This window comes from Amblyraja radiata, chromosome 5 (assembly GCF_010909765.2).
Source record: "Amblyraja radiata isolate CabotCenter1 chromosome 5, sAmbRad1.1.pri, whole genome shotgun sequence".
Classification (NCBI taxonomy): Eukaryota; Metazoa; Chordata; class Chondrichthyes; order Rajiformes; family Rajidae; genus Amblyraja; species Amblyraja radiata.
The window spans coordinates 114173349-114191003 of NC_045960.1; the positions used below are offsets into that span (position 1 = coordinate 114173349).

At 48.2% G+C, this 17655-nt stretch overlaps 1 protein-coding gene across 1 annotated transcript in view; it reads left to right on the plus strand.

Annotated features, from left to right (window-relative positions):
• acoxl (acyl-CoA oxidase like) overlaps window positions 1-17655 on the plus strand; it is a 311202-nt gene that overhangs the window by 222688 nt on the left and 70859 nt on the right. Inside the window, exon 13 of the mRNA XM_033022103.1 lies at window positions 8113-8202. Within this exon, the coding sequence (XP_032877994.1) occupies window positions 8113-8202 (90 nt within the window). The remainder of the gene's footprint in view (window positions 1-8112; window positions 8203-17655) is intronic.

Here is a 17655-nt window from a genome sequence, read left to right on the forward strand (position 1 = left end):
TTCCTGCATCTAGCTTGTCCAGTCCTTTTATAAATTTATATGTTTCTATAAGATCCCCCTCATCCTTCTAAACTCCAGTGAATACAAGCCTAGTCTTTTCAATCTTTCCTCATATGACAGTCCCGCCATCCCAGGGATCAATTTCGTGAACCTATGCTGCACTGCCTCAATCACAAGGATGTCCTTCCTCAAATTAGGAGACCAAAACTGTACACAATACTCCAGATGTGGTCTCACCAGAGCCCTATACAACTGCAGACGAACTCGGACCTCAACGCCTGTTATCTTGTCGCCCCTTCTCCCGTCACGCAGCCACCCTCTGTGGCTGGTTTCAACACACTAGGAGCATGGAGAACCAGCTGGGAACAGACTTCGCGACCTCCTCAATTCACCGTCGCGCCGAACACCACAGCCCCACCTGGCTGGGACCTGCCCCGCAAAGAGTGGGTCGTCCTGAACCGGCTCCGTACAGGGGTCGGCTGGTTCAACGCCAACATGCATCGCTGGGGGCTGCGTCCATCAGCAGCCTGCGTGTGTGGAGCAGACCAGCAAACAGCGCAGCAGCAGCACGGCATTATCAACTGTGCTGTCTGTCCTCCACCCCCCTGGTGGAGGGGTAGACCTCACGGCCCTCGACAACAGCACGTTGAACTGGCTACAGTGCCTGGAGGCCGTTACATAACTTATATTTGAAACATATAAGATTGTTAAGGGTTTGGACACGCTAGAGGCAAGAAACATGTTCCCGATGTTGGGGGAGTCCAGAACCAGGGGCCACAGTTTAAGAATAAGGAGTAAGCCATTTAGAACGGAGACGAGGAAACACTTTTTGTCACAGAGAGTTGTGAGTCTGTGGAATTCTCTGCCTCAGAGGGCGGCGGAGGCAGGTTCTCTGGATACTTTCAAGAGAGAGCTAGATAGGGCTCTTAAAGATAACGGAGTCAGGGGATATGGGGAGAAGGCAGGAACGGGGTACTGATTGGGGATGATCAGCCATGATCACATTGAATGGCGGTGCTGGCTCGAAGGGCCAAATGGCCTACTCCTGTACCTATTGTCTGTTTATTGTCTATAATCTCTGCTGCCTCAACAAGCATGAAGAAGTTGTCTTTGTTTTGTCAGTGTGTTCAACTTGAAAGTATTGACTGAGTTACACCCCTCGTGCAAAACTCCCCTTGCTAATCTTCTCAAGTAAATCCCTTTTATCACCAAGTGAAAGAATGTAACTGCTGGAGCCATTCGTCGAGTGAATACTTATCACAGTAGGTTCCTGCACTTCACTTCATTTCACACAGATTCCTTGAGTCAAGTTGGTCCTCAACTTATGAAACAATATCGTGATTCATGCACCAAAGTCAATGAGAGCGAGTGCAGAGAAGATCTACAAGGATGTTACCAAGACTCAATAGACAATAGACAATAGGTGCAGGCCATTCGGCCCCTCGAGCCAGCACGGTCATTCAATCCCCAATCAGTACCCCGTTCCTGCCTTCTCCCCATATCCCCTGACTCCGCTATCTTTAAGAGCCCTATCTAGCTCTCTGTTGAAAGTATCCAGAGAACCGGCCTCCACCGCCCTCTGAGGCAGAGAATTCCACAGACTCACAACTCTCTGGGAGAAAAAGTGTTTCCTCATCTCCGTTCTAAATGCCTTACCCCTTATTCTTAAACTGTGGCCCCTGGTTCTGGACTCGCCCAACATCGGAAACATGTTTCCTGCCTCTAGCGTGTCCAAACCCTTAACAATCTTATATGTTTCACTAAGATACCCTCTCATCCTTCTAAATTCCAGAGTGTACAAGCCCAGCCGCTCCATTCGCTCAGCATATGACAGTCCCGCCATCGCAGGAATTAACCTTGTAAACCTACGCTGCACTCCCTCAATAGCAAGAATGTCCTTCCTCAAATTAGGGGACCAAAACTGCACACAATACTCCAGGTGAGGTTTCCCTAGGGCTCTGTACAACTGCAGAAGGACCTCTTTGCTCCTATACTCAACTCCTCTTGTTAAGAAGGCCAACATGCCATTGGCTTTCTTCACTGCCTGCATGTTTACTTTCAGTGACTGATGAACAAGGACCCTCAGATCTCGTTGTACTTCCCCTTTTCCCAACTTGACGAAGGGTTTCGGCCCGACACGTCGCCTATTTCCTTCGCTCCATAGATGCTGCTGCACCCGCTGAGTTCCTCCAGCAATTTTGTGTACCTACCATTCAGATAATAATCTACCTCCCTGTTCTTGCCACCAAAGTGGATAACCTCACATTTATCCGCATTAAACTGCATCTGCCCTCTCACCCAACCTGTCCAAGTCACCCTGCATCCTCATAGCATCCTCCTCACAGTCCACTCTGCCATACAGCTTTGTGTCATCTGCAAATTTGCTAATGTTACTTTGAATCCCTTAATCTAAATCATTAATGTATATTGTATCTTCTCTGCTGTATTTAAGAGTGTTTTATTGTCATTTGTCCCAAATGATCTGTGAACATAGTACTTTGTAAACACCATAGTAAATGGCAAAAAAAAGTTAAATATATAAAAACACAAACAATAATATTTCAAAGACAGAACAATGCCCCCAATATAGTTCAGAGCTTAGTTGGAGTTAGTAATTTTTAATAGCCCGATGATTGTGGGGAAGAAGCTGTTCTTGAACCTGGAGGGCCAGGGTGGTGTGGGTCTCTGATGATGCTGGCTGCCATTTTGAGGCAGCGCCTCCTGTAGATGCCTTCGATGGTGGGGAGGTCAGTACCTGTGATGGACCTGGTTCTGGGTCAGTTTGATTACTGCGCAAACACCTCATCAGTGGTTATCTGGCGCAGGTCGGAGTGAGTAGAGTAGTGATTATATTTTGAAGTGGGAATTTTTCACCAAGTTGAGGAGATCTATTTGCTCAATCCCCTTTTTAAATGACAACATCGGGAGCAGCGCGTGTGTTGGGTGCTAACATATTCCATTCCATTATCGTCCTTGGGTAAAGGGAATATTAGTAGCAAGGTTTATTGACATTTAACCAGTTGATGATGTAGGGACTGTTATTTTGTCTTGTTTCATGGCAGTCGGTGCTCTGGGATGACGGGAGAATTGATGCCGTGATTTTGTGAATCTCCTGGTAAATTACAATGTCTTAGCCTGATTCTGCGGAGCTCTAGGGTATCCCATCCGAGAGAAGTCAGCATATTATTCACGCTTGATTCGCGCTTGTAGTCATTACATACAAAGCGGGCTGCTCGGCATTGTACTTTCTCCAGGGTGGTCTTCTTGTTGTTGTTGAAAGGATCCCATACGGCTCCACAATACTCCAATTTGGACCTGACCAAGGACTTGTAGGCATTCTCTTTGACGGATGTACTACATGCGTGAACATTTCTTTTGAGTCGGCCGAGAGTTCTATTCGCTTTGTTGGACACTTGACTAATATGCGTCGCCCAACTTAAATCTTTGCTTAATTCGACTCCTAGATATGTGTGATGGCAAGCAATGTAATAAGCTGGCAGTGTCTACCACTCTGTAGATGCCTTCGATGGTGGAGAGGTCTGTACCTGTGATAGTTCTCCTTTGTTCCTGGGCGTCGGAGTTACCGAACCAGGCCATGATGCAACCAGTCAATATGCTCTCCTCTTGTAGAAGTCCCAGAGAGTATTTGTTGACATACCTAATCTCCTCAATCTTCTAAGTAGAGGCGTTAATGGGCTTTCTTTATTATTCCAATGGGGTGGCTTCAGGCCAGATCTTCAGAGATACGCAGGTGGACAGAAAGGTGGAGAAACTCAGCAGGGTGAGGCAGCATCTATGGAGCGAAGGAAATAGGTGATGTTTCGGGTCGAGACCCTTCTTCAGAACACGCATGTTCAGAGATCATTGCTATTGAGGGAGTGCAGCGTAGGTTCACCAGGTTAATTACCGGGATGGCAGGACTGTCATATGCTGAGAGAATGGGGCAGCTGGGCTTGTACACTCTGGAGTTTAGAAGGGTGAGAGGGGATCTTATTGAAACATATAAGATTATTAAGGGCTTGGACACGCTGGAGGCAGGAAACATGTTCCCGGTGTTGGGGGAGTCTAGAACCAGGGGCCACAGTTTAAGAATAAGGGGTAAGCCATTTAGAACGGAGATGAGGAAACACTTTTTCACACAGAGAGTTGTGAGTCTGTGGAATTCTCTGCCTCAGAGGGCGGTGGAGGCCGGTTCTCTGAATGCTTTCAAGAGAGAGCTAGATAGGGGATATGGGGAGAAGGCAGGAACGGGGTACTGATTGTCTGAAGATGGTGTTTGGCCCAAAACGTCGCCTATTTCCTTCGCTCCATAGATGCTGCCTCACCCGCTGAGTTTCTCCACCATTTTTGTCTACCTACTGAATATGGATGATCAGCCATGATCACATTGAATGTCGGTGCTGGCTCGAAGGGCCGAATGGCCTACTCCTGCACCTATTGTCTATTGTACAGGGTGTGAAGGTGGGGAAGGGGGGCCTCATTTGTGATGCAGGGGGGGACGTTGTAGAGGTCCACCCGCTGCCTGGTGGTCTCCAAGGGCTAGACCTGCAGTAATGATCCCCCCACTGAGATCCCTTCACTCACGGCCACGTTTCCCCCCTCAACAGACTTGAGGAAGAACATGGCCTTGCCAAACATCCTGCCCACGTACAGGCCGCCACCACCACGGCCACGGCCACGGCAGCCGAGCTGTCCTCCAGTACCCCAGAGGAGCAGCCGCCTACATCATCACGTGCAAATGACCTACTCCTGCACCTATTGTCTATTGTCTATTATTCTAAAGCACCTAATGTTACAGTCACTAAACAAGGTGCTGGAGGAACTCAGCGGGTCAGGCAGTATATGTGGAGGAATGGGCCGGTGACGTTTTGGGTTGGTACACCCCTTCAGACTGATGGGGTAGGGGGGGGAGAAAGCTGGAAAAGGGAGGTGGAGGCGGGACAAAGCCTGGCAAGTGACCAGCACATTGTGTGTTGCCCGAATAAGTCTGAAGAAATGTGTCAGCCTCAATAACAATCAGTAGGGGAGCACCTCAAGGCTGCGTGCTCAGCCCCCTGCTGTACTCACTCTATACTCATGACTGCGTAGCCGGTCACAGTGCGAACTCCATCATCAAGTTCGCTGACGACACCACTGTTGTGGGGCGTATCACTGATGGGGACGAGTCAGAGTATAGAAGAGAGATCGAGTGACTGTCCATATGGTGCCAGTGCAATAACCTGGCCCTCAACACCAGCAAAACCAAGAAACTGATTGTGGACTTTGGAAGGGGTAGGAGGGGGACCCACAGTCCCGTTTATATCAACGGGTCGATGGTGGAGAGGGTCAAGAACTTCAAATTCCTGGGCGTGCACATTTCCGAAGATCTTTCCTGGGCCCAGCAGGCTGATGCAATCATAAAGAAAGCACATCAGCGCCTCTACTTCCTGAGAAGATTACGGAGAGTCGGTTTGTCAAGGAGGACTCTCTCTAACTTCTACAGGTGCACAGTAGAGAGCATGCTGACCGGTTGCATCGTGGCTTGGTTCGGCAACTTGAGCGCCCTGGAGAGGAAATGACTACAAAAAGTAGTAAACACTGCCCAGTCCATCATCGGCTCTGACCTCCCTTCCATCGAGGGGATTTATCGTAGTCGCTGCCACAAAAAGGCTGGCAGTATCATCAAAGACCCACACCATCCTGGCCACACACTCATCTCCCTGCTACCATCGGGTAGAAGGTACAGGAGCCTGAAGACTGCAACAACCAGGTTCAGGAATAACTACTTCCCCACAGGCATCAGGCTATTAAACACAACTTCAAACAAACTCTAAACTATAACAGCGTATTGCACTTTATCTGTTTATTTATGTGTGTATAAATATATATTATTAGATTAGATTAGATTAGATTATTTAATGACCACACAGTCAAGCTGGTGGAATTCAGGTTCAGTACAGGATGTTACAAGGTAGGCTGATTCCCGTCAAACATAACATAAAACACAACCATACAATATACAGTACATGCATGGGGAGGATATGTGCTGTTGTCATAGTGTGTTCAGAATTCGGATTGCGTGTGGGTAAGAACTGTTTTTAAATCGAGATGTCTTGGCGGGCAGTGAGCTGTAGCGCCTTCCTGATGGCAGCAGGTGGAAGATGTGGTGAGCTGGGTGGGAGGGATCAGAGATGATTTTCTTCACCCTTGACACGGACCGTTTGTGATGGAGTGATTCTATTGATGGAAGGGGAGTGCTGATGATTTTGGATGCTTTGTTAACTATGCGCTGTAATTTATTACGGGAGTGAGTGTCTAAACTGCTGAACCAGACTGTAATTGATGAAGTGAGCATGCTTTGGATGATGGCTGTGTAGAATCGGATTAGGAGGTGTTTCCTTACTCTAAACTTCTTGAGCTGGCGGAGGAAGAAGAGTCTTTGGTTGGCTTTTTTGTAGATGTGATTTGAATTGATTTTCCATTTGAGGTTATTGCTTATGCCTACTATTTTCTGTGTGCTTAAGCAAAGCAAGAATTTCATTGTCCTATACAGGGACACATGACAATAAACTCACTTGAACTTGAACTTGAACTTATGTGAGTGCCAAGAAATTTGAATGAGTCAGTGGTGGATATGGGTTCGCCTGAGATGGTATATGGACACACTGAACTGTTCTGTATTTATGCCTACAATATTCTGTTGTGCTGCAGCAAGCAAGAATTAAATTGCCTTATCTGGGACACATGACAATAAACTCTCTTGACTTGACTTGACTTTGCATAGCTCCTGCAAGGCCCCTGTACCCCAGAACACTGACCCTGCATGACACCAGACACGACAATTAAACAAAACACTTAAACAAAACACCATACAGACAGGGATAGTGGAAATGGCACGAGGCCAGGTCTACACACAAAACAAATATGGAGCAGTTCGAGGGAGGGAGGGAGGCAAGTGTTGTTGCTTCAAATGATGATAATGGTGGCTCACAAAAACCTGCTGCGTCACCATCTCTTCGCCCGGCTGTCTCGGCTCTCCTGCGTTCCCTGGCGAGCCGCTGCCTATCGCAGACAATCCCGGCTGGCTTTTTCAAGCAGTAGTTGTTGGAAGCTACCTCCTACCTCCGCCTGTCTCGCCGAGAGAAAGGATGCTCCGTCAGCTCTAGGCCCCAGGGCCGCAGAAGAAGGTCGAGATGGTGCGGAATACCGCCCACACCGCGCAAAAGGCAGATCGGCCCGGTCAGCAACGGCAAGGCAGTAAAGGGGGGGTTGTTCTGGTTGGTGCGTCACAGTTTCCTGGCAGGCTGGGCTTGTCTACTCCAGAGTTTAGAAGGATGAGAGGGGATCTCATTGAAACATATAAGATTCTTCAGGGATTGGACACGCTAGAGGCAGGAAACATGTTCCCGATGTTGGGGGAGTCCAGAACCAGGGGCCACAGTTTAAGAATAAGGAGTAAGCCATTTAGAATGGAGACGGGGAAACACTTTTTCAGATTCAGATTCAAACTTTATTGTCATTGTGCAGTGTACAGTACAGAGACAACAAAATGCAGTTAGTTAGCATCTCACCCAGAGGCACGAACACAGAATAATGGAACAGTATTTTCACACAGAGAGTTGTGAGTCTGTGGAATTCTCCGCCTCAGAGGGCGGTGGAGGCCGGTTCTCTGGATGCTTTCAAGAGAGAGCTAGATAGGGCTCTTAAAAATAGCGGAGTCAGGGGAGATGGGGAGAAGGCAGGAACGGGGTACTGATTGGGGATGATCAGCCATGATCACATTGAATGGCGATGCTGGCTCGAAGGGCCGAATGGCCTCCTCCTGCACCTATTGTCTATTTTTAACTCAAGTTTCACTGATTGGTGTATGTGACAATAAATGTCCTTTGTCTATTGTCATCCTGATAAAATGCTTTCTATGGCGCATCTGTAGAAGTTGGTGAGAGTTGTGGGGGGGCCTGGTGAATTTTGTTGAACAAGACATGCCTGTTTAAAGGATGCAGAATGTAGCGTTACTGCTACAAAGAAAGTGCAGGTAAAGTAAGTGCGAGGGACGCCACGAGGTAGGCTGGTAGATTAGGACAACAAGATGGTGATGTAAACTTTTGTTGCTTGTCTGTTGCTTGTTTTCAGGGTTATATGATGGAGAACCGAATACCGGGCCTGAAATGCGACTCGGACGTCTTTGTGACATTTGAGGGGGACAACGTGGTCATGTTGCAGGTGAGGTGTCCAGGAACTGGCGGGAGTGTAACTTTCTAAATACATTCATCACTGTTGCATTTTGCAAGCTCAGGCCCCCAGAAAGGGTCACGCACTCCAAACACTTCCATTTTTCCGTTTATGTGATATCAAAAATATTTCCATAACTTTTTTTAAATTTTAAGGGTTACGGGCTTGATTTGTAGAGAGGGTTGGATAGGCTGCTTCTCTGTGGATTGTCACCTTGTCGTGATGGAGAAGCTTGTGTGGACCTGAGATCCTGAGAGCGATGCCGTCTGGAGCTATGCTCCTGGTAGGGCCACCCATGGCGGTAAGGTCGAGGGGGAGGTCTCCGACAAAGAGCAATCCAACCAAGACCTCAACGGTGGAACAGGCGGAGGACGATGGCTGACCTTAGTGGAGCGTCACAACGGCTGGGAAGGCGGATGAAGGCTGCAGCAGAAAAGGGTCTCCGGGTGTGGTCTCACTAGGGCTCTGTACAACTGCAGAGGGATAAAGTGAACGCTCACAGTCTGTTTCCCAGGGTAGAGGATTCTAAAACTAGAGGGCACAGGCTTAAGGTGAGAGATTTAAGAGGGCGCTCAGGGGCAATGTTTTCACTCGGAAGTCCGTATCAGGTGTATGTGTAATGAATGACTGAGTTATCTTGTTACATTTCAAGGGATTATCAAACGTCACTGTGCTTGGTCACTGAATTAACACAGTGTCTTTTTTAGGAAACCATTCACTTGACTAAAACTGCATAATCAGTGCAGTGACCAGACATTTAATTATTGTTCTCCATAATACTTTAAAATCATTGCACCTCATTAGATTTTATTCCATCTATTTATCCCATGGGCCTGTCCCACTTACGCGACTTTTTCGGCGACTGCCGGCACCCGTCATAGGTCGTTGCAGGTCGCCGAAAATGTTCAACGTGTTGAAAATCCAGCGGCGACCAGAAAGACGCTACGACTCTTTGGGCGACTGAGGAGACGACTCACGACCGTACAGGCGACATGTCGCGGGGTGAAGCCTGTACGGTCGTGAGTAGTCGCACAAAGAGTCGTACCTTGTTCTGGTCGCCGCTGGAATTTCAACATGTTGAACATTTTCGGCGACGTGTAACGACCTATGACGGGTGCCGGCAGTCACTGAAAAAGTCGCTGTCACATTACTTTTACCAGAGACATTAACCAAAGGCCGTCCGTCAGTAAAAGCCAACTGAAGATTTGATGTTGGACAGGCTTTGCATTGATTTTCTCTTTCATCAACCACCCTCACTCAAGTCCACCATGTACTGGGCTTGTACTCACTGGAGGATGAGGGGGAAGCTTCATTGAAACGTATCTAATAGTGAAAGGTCTGGATAGAGTGGATGTGGAGAGGATGTTTCCACGTGGGAGAGTCTAAGACCAGAGGCCGCAGCCTCACAATTAAAGGAGTTTCATTCATGAAGGAGATGAGGGGGAACTTCTTTCGTCAGAGGGTGGTGAATCTGTGGAATTCATTGCCACAGAAGGCTATGGAGGCCAATTGTGGATGTTTTTAAGGCAGAGATTGACAAATTCTTAATCAGTAAGGGATCAGGGGTTATGGGGAGAAGGCAGGAGAATGGGGTTGAGAGGAAAAGAAAGATCAGCCATGACTGTAGAAAATAGTAGATTCAGCTACTATGACATGAACTTGTACTTGGCCTAACTGGGTCTGCACTAATGGGCCTGTCCCACTTAGGCGACTTTTTAGGCGACTGCAGGAGATCGCGGGTGGTTGCCGGGGAGTCGCCTTCATGGTCGTGAGGAGTTCCCGCATTCTGGGAACTAGTCGCGGCCTCATTATGCTAGAATCTAGAAGATTGAGGGGGGATCTTATAGAAACTTACAAAATTCTTAAGGGGTTGGACAGGCTAGATGCAGGAAGATTGTTCCCGATGTTGGGGAAGTCCAGAACAAGGGGTCACAGTTTATGAATAAAGGGGAAATCTTTTAGGACCGAGATGAAACATTTTTCACACAGAGAGTGGTGAATCTGTGGAACTCTCTGCCACAGAAGGTAGTTGAGGCCAGTTCATTGGCTATATTTAAGAGGGAGTTAGATGTGGCCCTTGTGGCTAAAGGGATCAGGGGGTATGGAGAGAAGGCAGGTACAGGATACTGAGTTGGATGATCAGCCATGATCATATTGAATAGCGGTGCAGGCTCGAAGGGCCGAATGGCCTACTCCTGCACCTATTGTCTATGTTTCTATGGTCGCCGCGAACTTTTCAACGTGTTGAGAAATTAGCGGGGACCAGGATGAAGCCGCCATGGCGAGTAGCGAGAATTCTCGTGCCGTAGGTGGGTCACGTGGAGGTCGAAGGTTCTCGTAGATTGTAGCCGGTGCTGACCGGTGAATTTCATTGGCTCATTGGGGGGAAAAAACGTAAGCAGTAGTTTTCAGAACCAAGGATAACTGACCGGTAATGTTAAATGTCCGCCGAGCTTCACAGCCGTGTATCTCTGGCTTCTTAAACGTTGTCTCCACTCCTCCTCTCTTCTCTCTCCTTCTCTCTCCTTCTCTCCCCTCTCCCGTACCCTTTCCACCCTCTTTTAAAGTGCTTACCGTAACCAACCTTCCTGTTCATAGCGGTGTGTGTCTGTATCACATTGGCTTTGCACCGTGTGAATTTCACTCACAGCGCTCCCTGCACGACTTTGGAGTGTGGGAGGAAACCGAAGATCTTAGAATAAAGGGGAGGCCATTTAAGACTGAGGTGAGAAAAAACATTTTCACCCAGATAGTTGTGAATTTATGGAATTCCCTGCCACAGTGGAATCACCGGATGGATTTAAGAGCGAGTTAAGGCCCTGTCCCACTTACGTGTCCTTAGCAAGCAAATTACGCGACCTCGTGGTTGCGTTGAGGCGCACGGGCATCGTATGGCCGCGCTGGGTCGGTCCCACTGAGAAGCGCGGAGGGTTATGTAGTTGTGCGTGACATCCCGCGGGGCTCCGAAATCTCTGTGGCGTAACTGACGGCCCAAGTGGGACAGGCCCAAGACCCTGGCGCGACGCAACGTCTCACCTCCAACAGCAGCAGAAGCAGGCAAACGATCGCCGAACTCGGCCTGGGGCTCACGGCCGTTGCGGTCCGGATCCGCCCCCACTTCTACTCCCAGAACGGGGCCAAGAAAATTGAAGATAGACACAAAATGCAGGAGTAACTCAGCGGGACCGGCAGCATCTCTGGAGAGAAGCAATGTGTGACGTTTCAGGTCAAGACCCTTCTTTCAGACTGAAGAAGAGTCTCGACACGAAACATCATCCATTGCTTCTCTCCAGAGATGCTGCCTGTCCCGCTGAGTTACTCCAGCTTTGTGTCCATCTTCAAATGACGTCACACTCTCCAGACAGCTGTGCGGGCGCATGAAACGTAATTAGCGTAATTAGCGTGCCAAGGACACGTAAGTATCACAGGGGCTTTAGATAGAGCTCTAGGGGCTAGTGGAATCAAGGGATATGGGGAGAAGGCAGGCACGGGTTATTGATAGGGGACGATCAGCCATGATCACAATGAATGGCGGTTCTGGCTCGAAGGGCCGAATGGCCTCCGACTGCACCTATTTTCTATGTTTCTATCTCGGAGAAAACCCACGCAGGTCACGGGGAGAAGGTGCAAACTCCCTACAGACAGCACCCGTAGTCTCGGGCGCTACATTTTGCTGTAAGGCAGTAACTCTACCGCAGTGCCACTGTGACCGCCATTATGAATATAATGGGATGGAGTTTGGCTGAACCTAAGGAGAAATTGTGGAGCGAAGATTTGTTCATCATTGGTTTGCGTGCGGAGGTGTCTAATATAATAGGGTGCATAGCCTGGATAAATACACAGAGTTTTACCCAGGGTAGGGAGAACAGAGGATGCAGCTTTAAGGTGAGGGGGGGAAGATTGTACAGATGCTCCTCGACTCACAATGCTGCGACTTACGATGGTGCAAAAGCGATACACATTCAGTAGAAACTGTACTTGGAATTTTGAATTTTGATCTTTTCCCAGGCTAGCGACATGCGGTACGATACTCTCTCAAAGTCAAAGTCAATTTTATTGGTCACATGCACCCGAAGGTGCAGTGAAATGAATTTGCCAGCAGCGATACACTTAAAAAGAACACACAATACACAATAAGATTTAACACAAACATCCAGCACAGCATTCTTCATTGTGGTGGAAGGCAACACAGTTCAGTCAGTCCTCGTTCACCCGTGGTCGGGGCCATGAATCCTCCGTAGTCGCTGCTACGGACGGCCCGATGTACAGGCCCTCTCGTCGGGATGATCCAAACTCCGACATTGGGACGGTCAAACACACTCTGCAATGCTGGGCAACGGCTGCGAGCCGCAACTCCCAGTCAGACCTGCCAACACGAGCGTGAACGACCGATACTGTGTTGCTGTGTTTCATCCTGAAGATTCAGATTCAGATTCAGATTCAGATTCAGATTCAACATTAATTGTCATTGTCAGTGTACAGTACAGAGACAACGAAATGCAGTTAGCATCTCCCTGGAGAGCGACATAGAATACTATTTCAATAAGTAATCTATTTACATGGATACAGTCATAGTGTTTTTCCTGTGGAGAACACTCTGCCTGCTAGACAATCACCAAGTGTCGATTCCTCAGTGCCTTCTCCCACTGTTCTCCAGCATTAGAGAGCAGTTCTCCATAGAGAGCATTTTGACCAGCTGCATCTCTTGTGGTTTGGGGACTACAAAGCCTCCGACTGGATGTCCATGCAGTGAGTGGTGAGGATGGCTGAAAAAATCATCGGGACTTGTCTTCCCTCAATCGGGGACATTGCGTGCAAACGTTGCTTGTCCAAGGCCAACAGCATTATAAAACACCCCACACATCTCCACCATGGTCTGTTCACTCTGCTGCCCTCGGGCAAAGGTATCGTAGTATAAGGAGCAGAACGGCCAGGTTCTGCAACAGCTTCTTTCCCCGAGCCATCAGACTCTTGAATTCCACGTAATGTGCCGCCACTAATATCTATTTTATCTTTTTATCTATTTTATCCTTTTGTTATTTTATGTTGCACGGTGAGCCAGATGAAACAACATTTCGTTCAGACTTTCGTTCATTTGTTGGTGTATTTGTGAATGACAATAAAGTCTCTGATTGATTGATTGATTGATTGATTGATTGATTGATTGATTGATTGATTGATTGATTGATTATCAGGAGAGAGAGAGAGAGTGTTTGTGAGGTCAGCTGTATTAAATGTATTTTACACCTACGATATTTCCGGTTTATCAGAATGTAACTCCATGGTAAGTTGAAGAGCAGCTGTAGACAATAGACAATAGGTGCAGGAGTAGGCCATTCGGCCCTTTAAGCCAGCACCGCCATTCAATGTGATCATGGCTGATCATCCCCAATCAGTACCCCGTTCCTGCCTTCTCCCCATATCCCCTGACTCCACTATCTTTAAGAGCCCTATCTAGCTCTCTCTTGGTAGTATCCAGAGAACCGGCCTCCATCGCCCTCTGAGGCAGAGAATTCCACAGACTCACCACTCTCTGTGTGAAAAAGTGTTTCCTCGTCTCCGTTCTGAATGGCCAAATGCTTAAAGGGCCTGTCCCACTTGGCCGTCATTTGTGGGTAATTGTCGCGACATCATTTACGCGTCACGACACACGATGCGCACGTCTTCATACGCACGTGATGCGCGCATGGTGTGTGATGACATAGGCAGTGGCGCGCGGCCACGCGCGGCGTTGCAGGATTTTGTGATGTACAAAATCTTCGCGCGCCGTCTGCGTGATGCGCAAATGCCGGCCAAGTGGGACAGGCCCTTCAGTGTCCCGTGTTTCACGACAGCAAGTGTTGACCCTGCACTCAGTTCCTCAGTCAGCTTAATGTTACATTTCAGATGCTTGATTTCAGATTGTTTCCTGCTGAACATCTAATTTGTCCACGGTTAATGACCAGTTTCCTACTTCAAAGTATTTTGTTTCATAACACATAGACAACAAGGCTTGCAGCTGTGTGACCTCAATGTCTAGGGCGGGAAGAGAACTTTGTGACAGCAGATTAGTTCCCTGAACTTTTCCTCGATTTCCCTGAAGCCCAGGAGGACAAAATAGCAACAGCCTTATAGGTTACATGTGTTTAGTCATAGGTTGATAACATCAAAACAGTTGACTAAAGTCCACTTGGTGTCTGGCCTGAGGAGGAACAGACTCACTAAATTAATTCACAACTTTCCACTGTTTTTAAGATGCAATTTGGAAGTTCCATATTTTCTCAACGTCCCTTTTGGAGGCCATTCGCCCCTTCGAGCCAGCACCGTCATTCAATGTGATCATGGCTGATCATCCCCAATCAGTACCCCGTTCCTACCTTCTCCCCATATCCCCTGACTCCACTATCTTTAAGAGCCCTATCTAGCTCTCTCTTGAGAATATCCATAGAACCGGCCTCCACCGCCCTCTGAGGCAGAGAATTCCACAGACTCACAACTCTCTGTGAGAAAAAGTGTTTCCTCATCTCCGTTCTAAATGGCTTACTCCTTATTCTTAAACTGTGGCCCCTGGTTCTGGACTCCCCCAACATCGGGAACATGTTTCCTGCCTCTAGCGTGTCCAAACATATGGGGAGAAGGCAGGAACGAGGTACTGATTGGGGATGATCAGCCATGATCACATTGAATGGCGGTGCTGGCTCAAAGGGCTGAATGGCCTACTCCTGCACCTATTGTCTATTGTCTATAAACCCTTAATAATCTTATATGTTTCTTATCCATATATTTGTCCAAATGTATTTTAAAATAAATAGTTGTACCCACTACTACAGCTTCCTCTGGTAGATCATTCCAGATACTGTCTACCCTCCCAGTGAAAAAGTTGCCCCTGAGATCCCTCCTCAGGTCCCCTCTCCCCTTAACTCTGTGCCCTGGTGTTTCCGAATCCTCTATCTTGGGAAAAAGACTGTGTGAGGTTGCTTTATGCGTGCCCCTCATGGAATGTAGAACAGTAGAAGGCCAAATCTCCCCTGATCCACATCCCTCCATTCCCCACATATCGATATACCTATCCCGAAGTCTTCAACATGCTCCTGTCCCAGGAAGTGTGTTCCAGGCACTCACCACCCTTTGGTTGACAAATCCTTAAACCTTGCCCCTCTCACCGTAAAGGTATGCCCTGTAGTAAATGATTTATCCGTACTGAGAAAAAAGTTCTGACTGTCTCTGCCTCTCATCATTTTATCTACTTTGTTTAGGCCTCACCAAAGCCCCAGCCTATCCCACACCTTTCCCTGTAACTCAATCCCACAAAGGCTTGAGTCTGAAGAAGGGTCTCGACCCAAAATGTCGCCCATTCCTTCTCTCCAGAGACGCTGCCTCACCCGCTGATTTACTCCTGCATTTTGTGTCTACCTTCGATTTTATCCAGCATCTGCCGCTCTTTCTTATGCATCAAGCCCACAAGACCAGGTAACATCTTGTTGAATCTCTTCGCCACCCCTTGCAGCCTAACGACATCCTTCCTGTAGCTGGTAGACAAAAATGCTGGAGAAACTCAGCGGGTCAGGCAGCATCTATGGAGTGAAGGAATAGGTGACGTTTCGGGTTGAGACCCTTCTTCAGACTGATGTGGGGATGGGGGGGGGGTGGGGCGGGAAGAAGAAAGGAAGATGCGGAGACAGTGGGCTGTGGGAGAGCTGGGAAGGGGAGGGGAAGGAGGGAGAAAGCAAGGACTACCTGAAATTGGAGAAGTCAATGTTCATACCGCTGGGGTGTAAACTACCCAAGTGAAATATGAGGTGCTGCTCCTCCAATATGTGGTGGGCCTCACTCAGGCCATGGAGGAGGCCCAGGACAGAAAGGTCGGATTGGGAATGGGAGGGGGAGTTGAAGTGCTGAGCCACCGGGAGATCAGGTTGGTTATTGCGAACTGAGCGGAGGCGTTGGGTGAAGCGATCGCCAAGCCTGCGCTTGGTCTCACCGATGTAGAGCAGATGTAGACCTAAATGTCGATGGGTCGGTGAGTACGTTTGCTGATGACACCAAAATTGTCGGAGTTGCAGACAGTGAGGATGGCTGTCAGAAAATACAACGAGTTATAGATCAGCTGGGGGAATGGGCAGAGCAATGGCAGATGGAGTTTAACCAGAAGCACTTTGGGAGGTTGAATGTTAGGAGGAGGTATACAGTTAATGGCGGGACCCTGAACAGCATTGGTGTGCAGATGGGTCTTGGAGTCCAAGTCCATAAAGAGGCAGCACAAGGAGATATCACCCTGTTACGTGAAGGATGTGGGGGCTTTGGAGAGGGTGCAGAGGAAGGTTACCAGAATGATGCCTGGATGACAGGGTTTTAGCTACAAGGTGTTTCTCTGGAACATGGGAGGTTGAGGAGACACTGCTTAGAAGTGTATAAAATGATGAGAGGCATAGATAGGAAGGACAATAAGATTATTAAGGGCTTGGACACGCTAGAGGCAGGAAACATGTTCCTGAGTTGGGGGAGTCCAGAACCAGTGGCCACACAGTTTAAGAATAAGGGGTAGGCCATTTAGAACGGAGACGAGGAAACACTTTTTCTCTCAGAGAGTTGTGAGTGTGTGGAATTCTCTGCCTCAGAAGGCGGTGGAGGCCGGTTCTCTGAATGTACCTAAGTTGTGAAATGATGCAAATAGACTGTGTTCCCTGAGGGCAACCTGCCAGATTATTTTGATAAAATTAGGAATTTGGTAATTGCGTGCATTGTTCAAGCAGTTTCTATTTGAATTTATTCGTCACCTCCTACAGAAAACATATTCCCAGGTCAAGAAAGAACTGCAGATTCTGGGAAAATCGAAGGTAGACAAAAATGCTGGAGAAACTCAGCGGGTGAGGCAGCATCCGCTGAGGAAACATTTTTTCACACGGAGAGTTGTGAGTCTGTGGAATTCTCAGAGGGCGGTGGAGGCAGGTTCTCTGGATGCTTTCAAGAGAGAGCTAGATAGGGCTCTTAAAGATAACGGAGTCAGGGGTTATGGGGAGAAGGCAGGAACGGGGTACTGATTGGGGATGATCAGCCATGATCACAGTGAATGGCTCGAAGGGCCGAATGGCCTACTCCTGCACCTATTGTCTTTGTCTATTGTCTATTGACAATCAGAATTTCTTTTTCCAAACGTAGAAATGTCCAATAGACAATAGACAATAGGTGCAGGAGTAGGCCATTCGGCCCTTCGAGCCAGCACCACCATTCAATGTGATCATGGCTGATCATCCCCAATCAGTACCCCGTTCCTGCCTTCTCCCCATATCCCCTGCCTCCGCTATCTTTAAGAGCCCTATCTAGCTCTCTCTTGAAAGCATCCAGAGAACCTGCCTCCACTGCCCTCTGAGGCAGAGAATTCCACAGACTCACAACTCTCCGTGTGAAAAAATGTTTCCTCAGCGGATGCTGCCTCACCCGCTGAGTTTCTCCAGCATTTTTGTC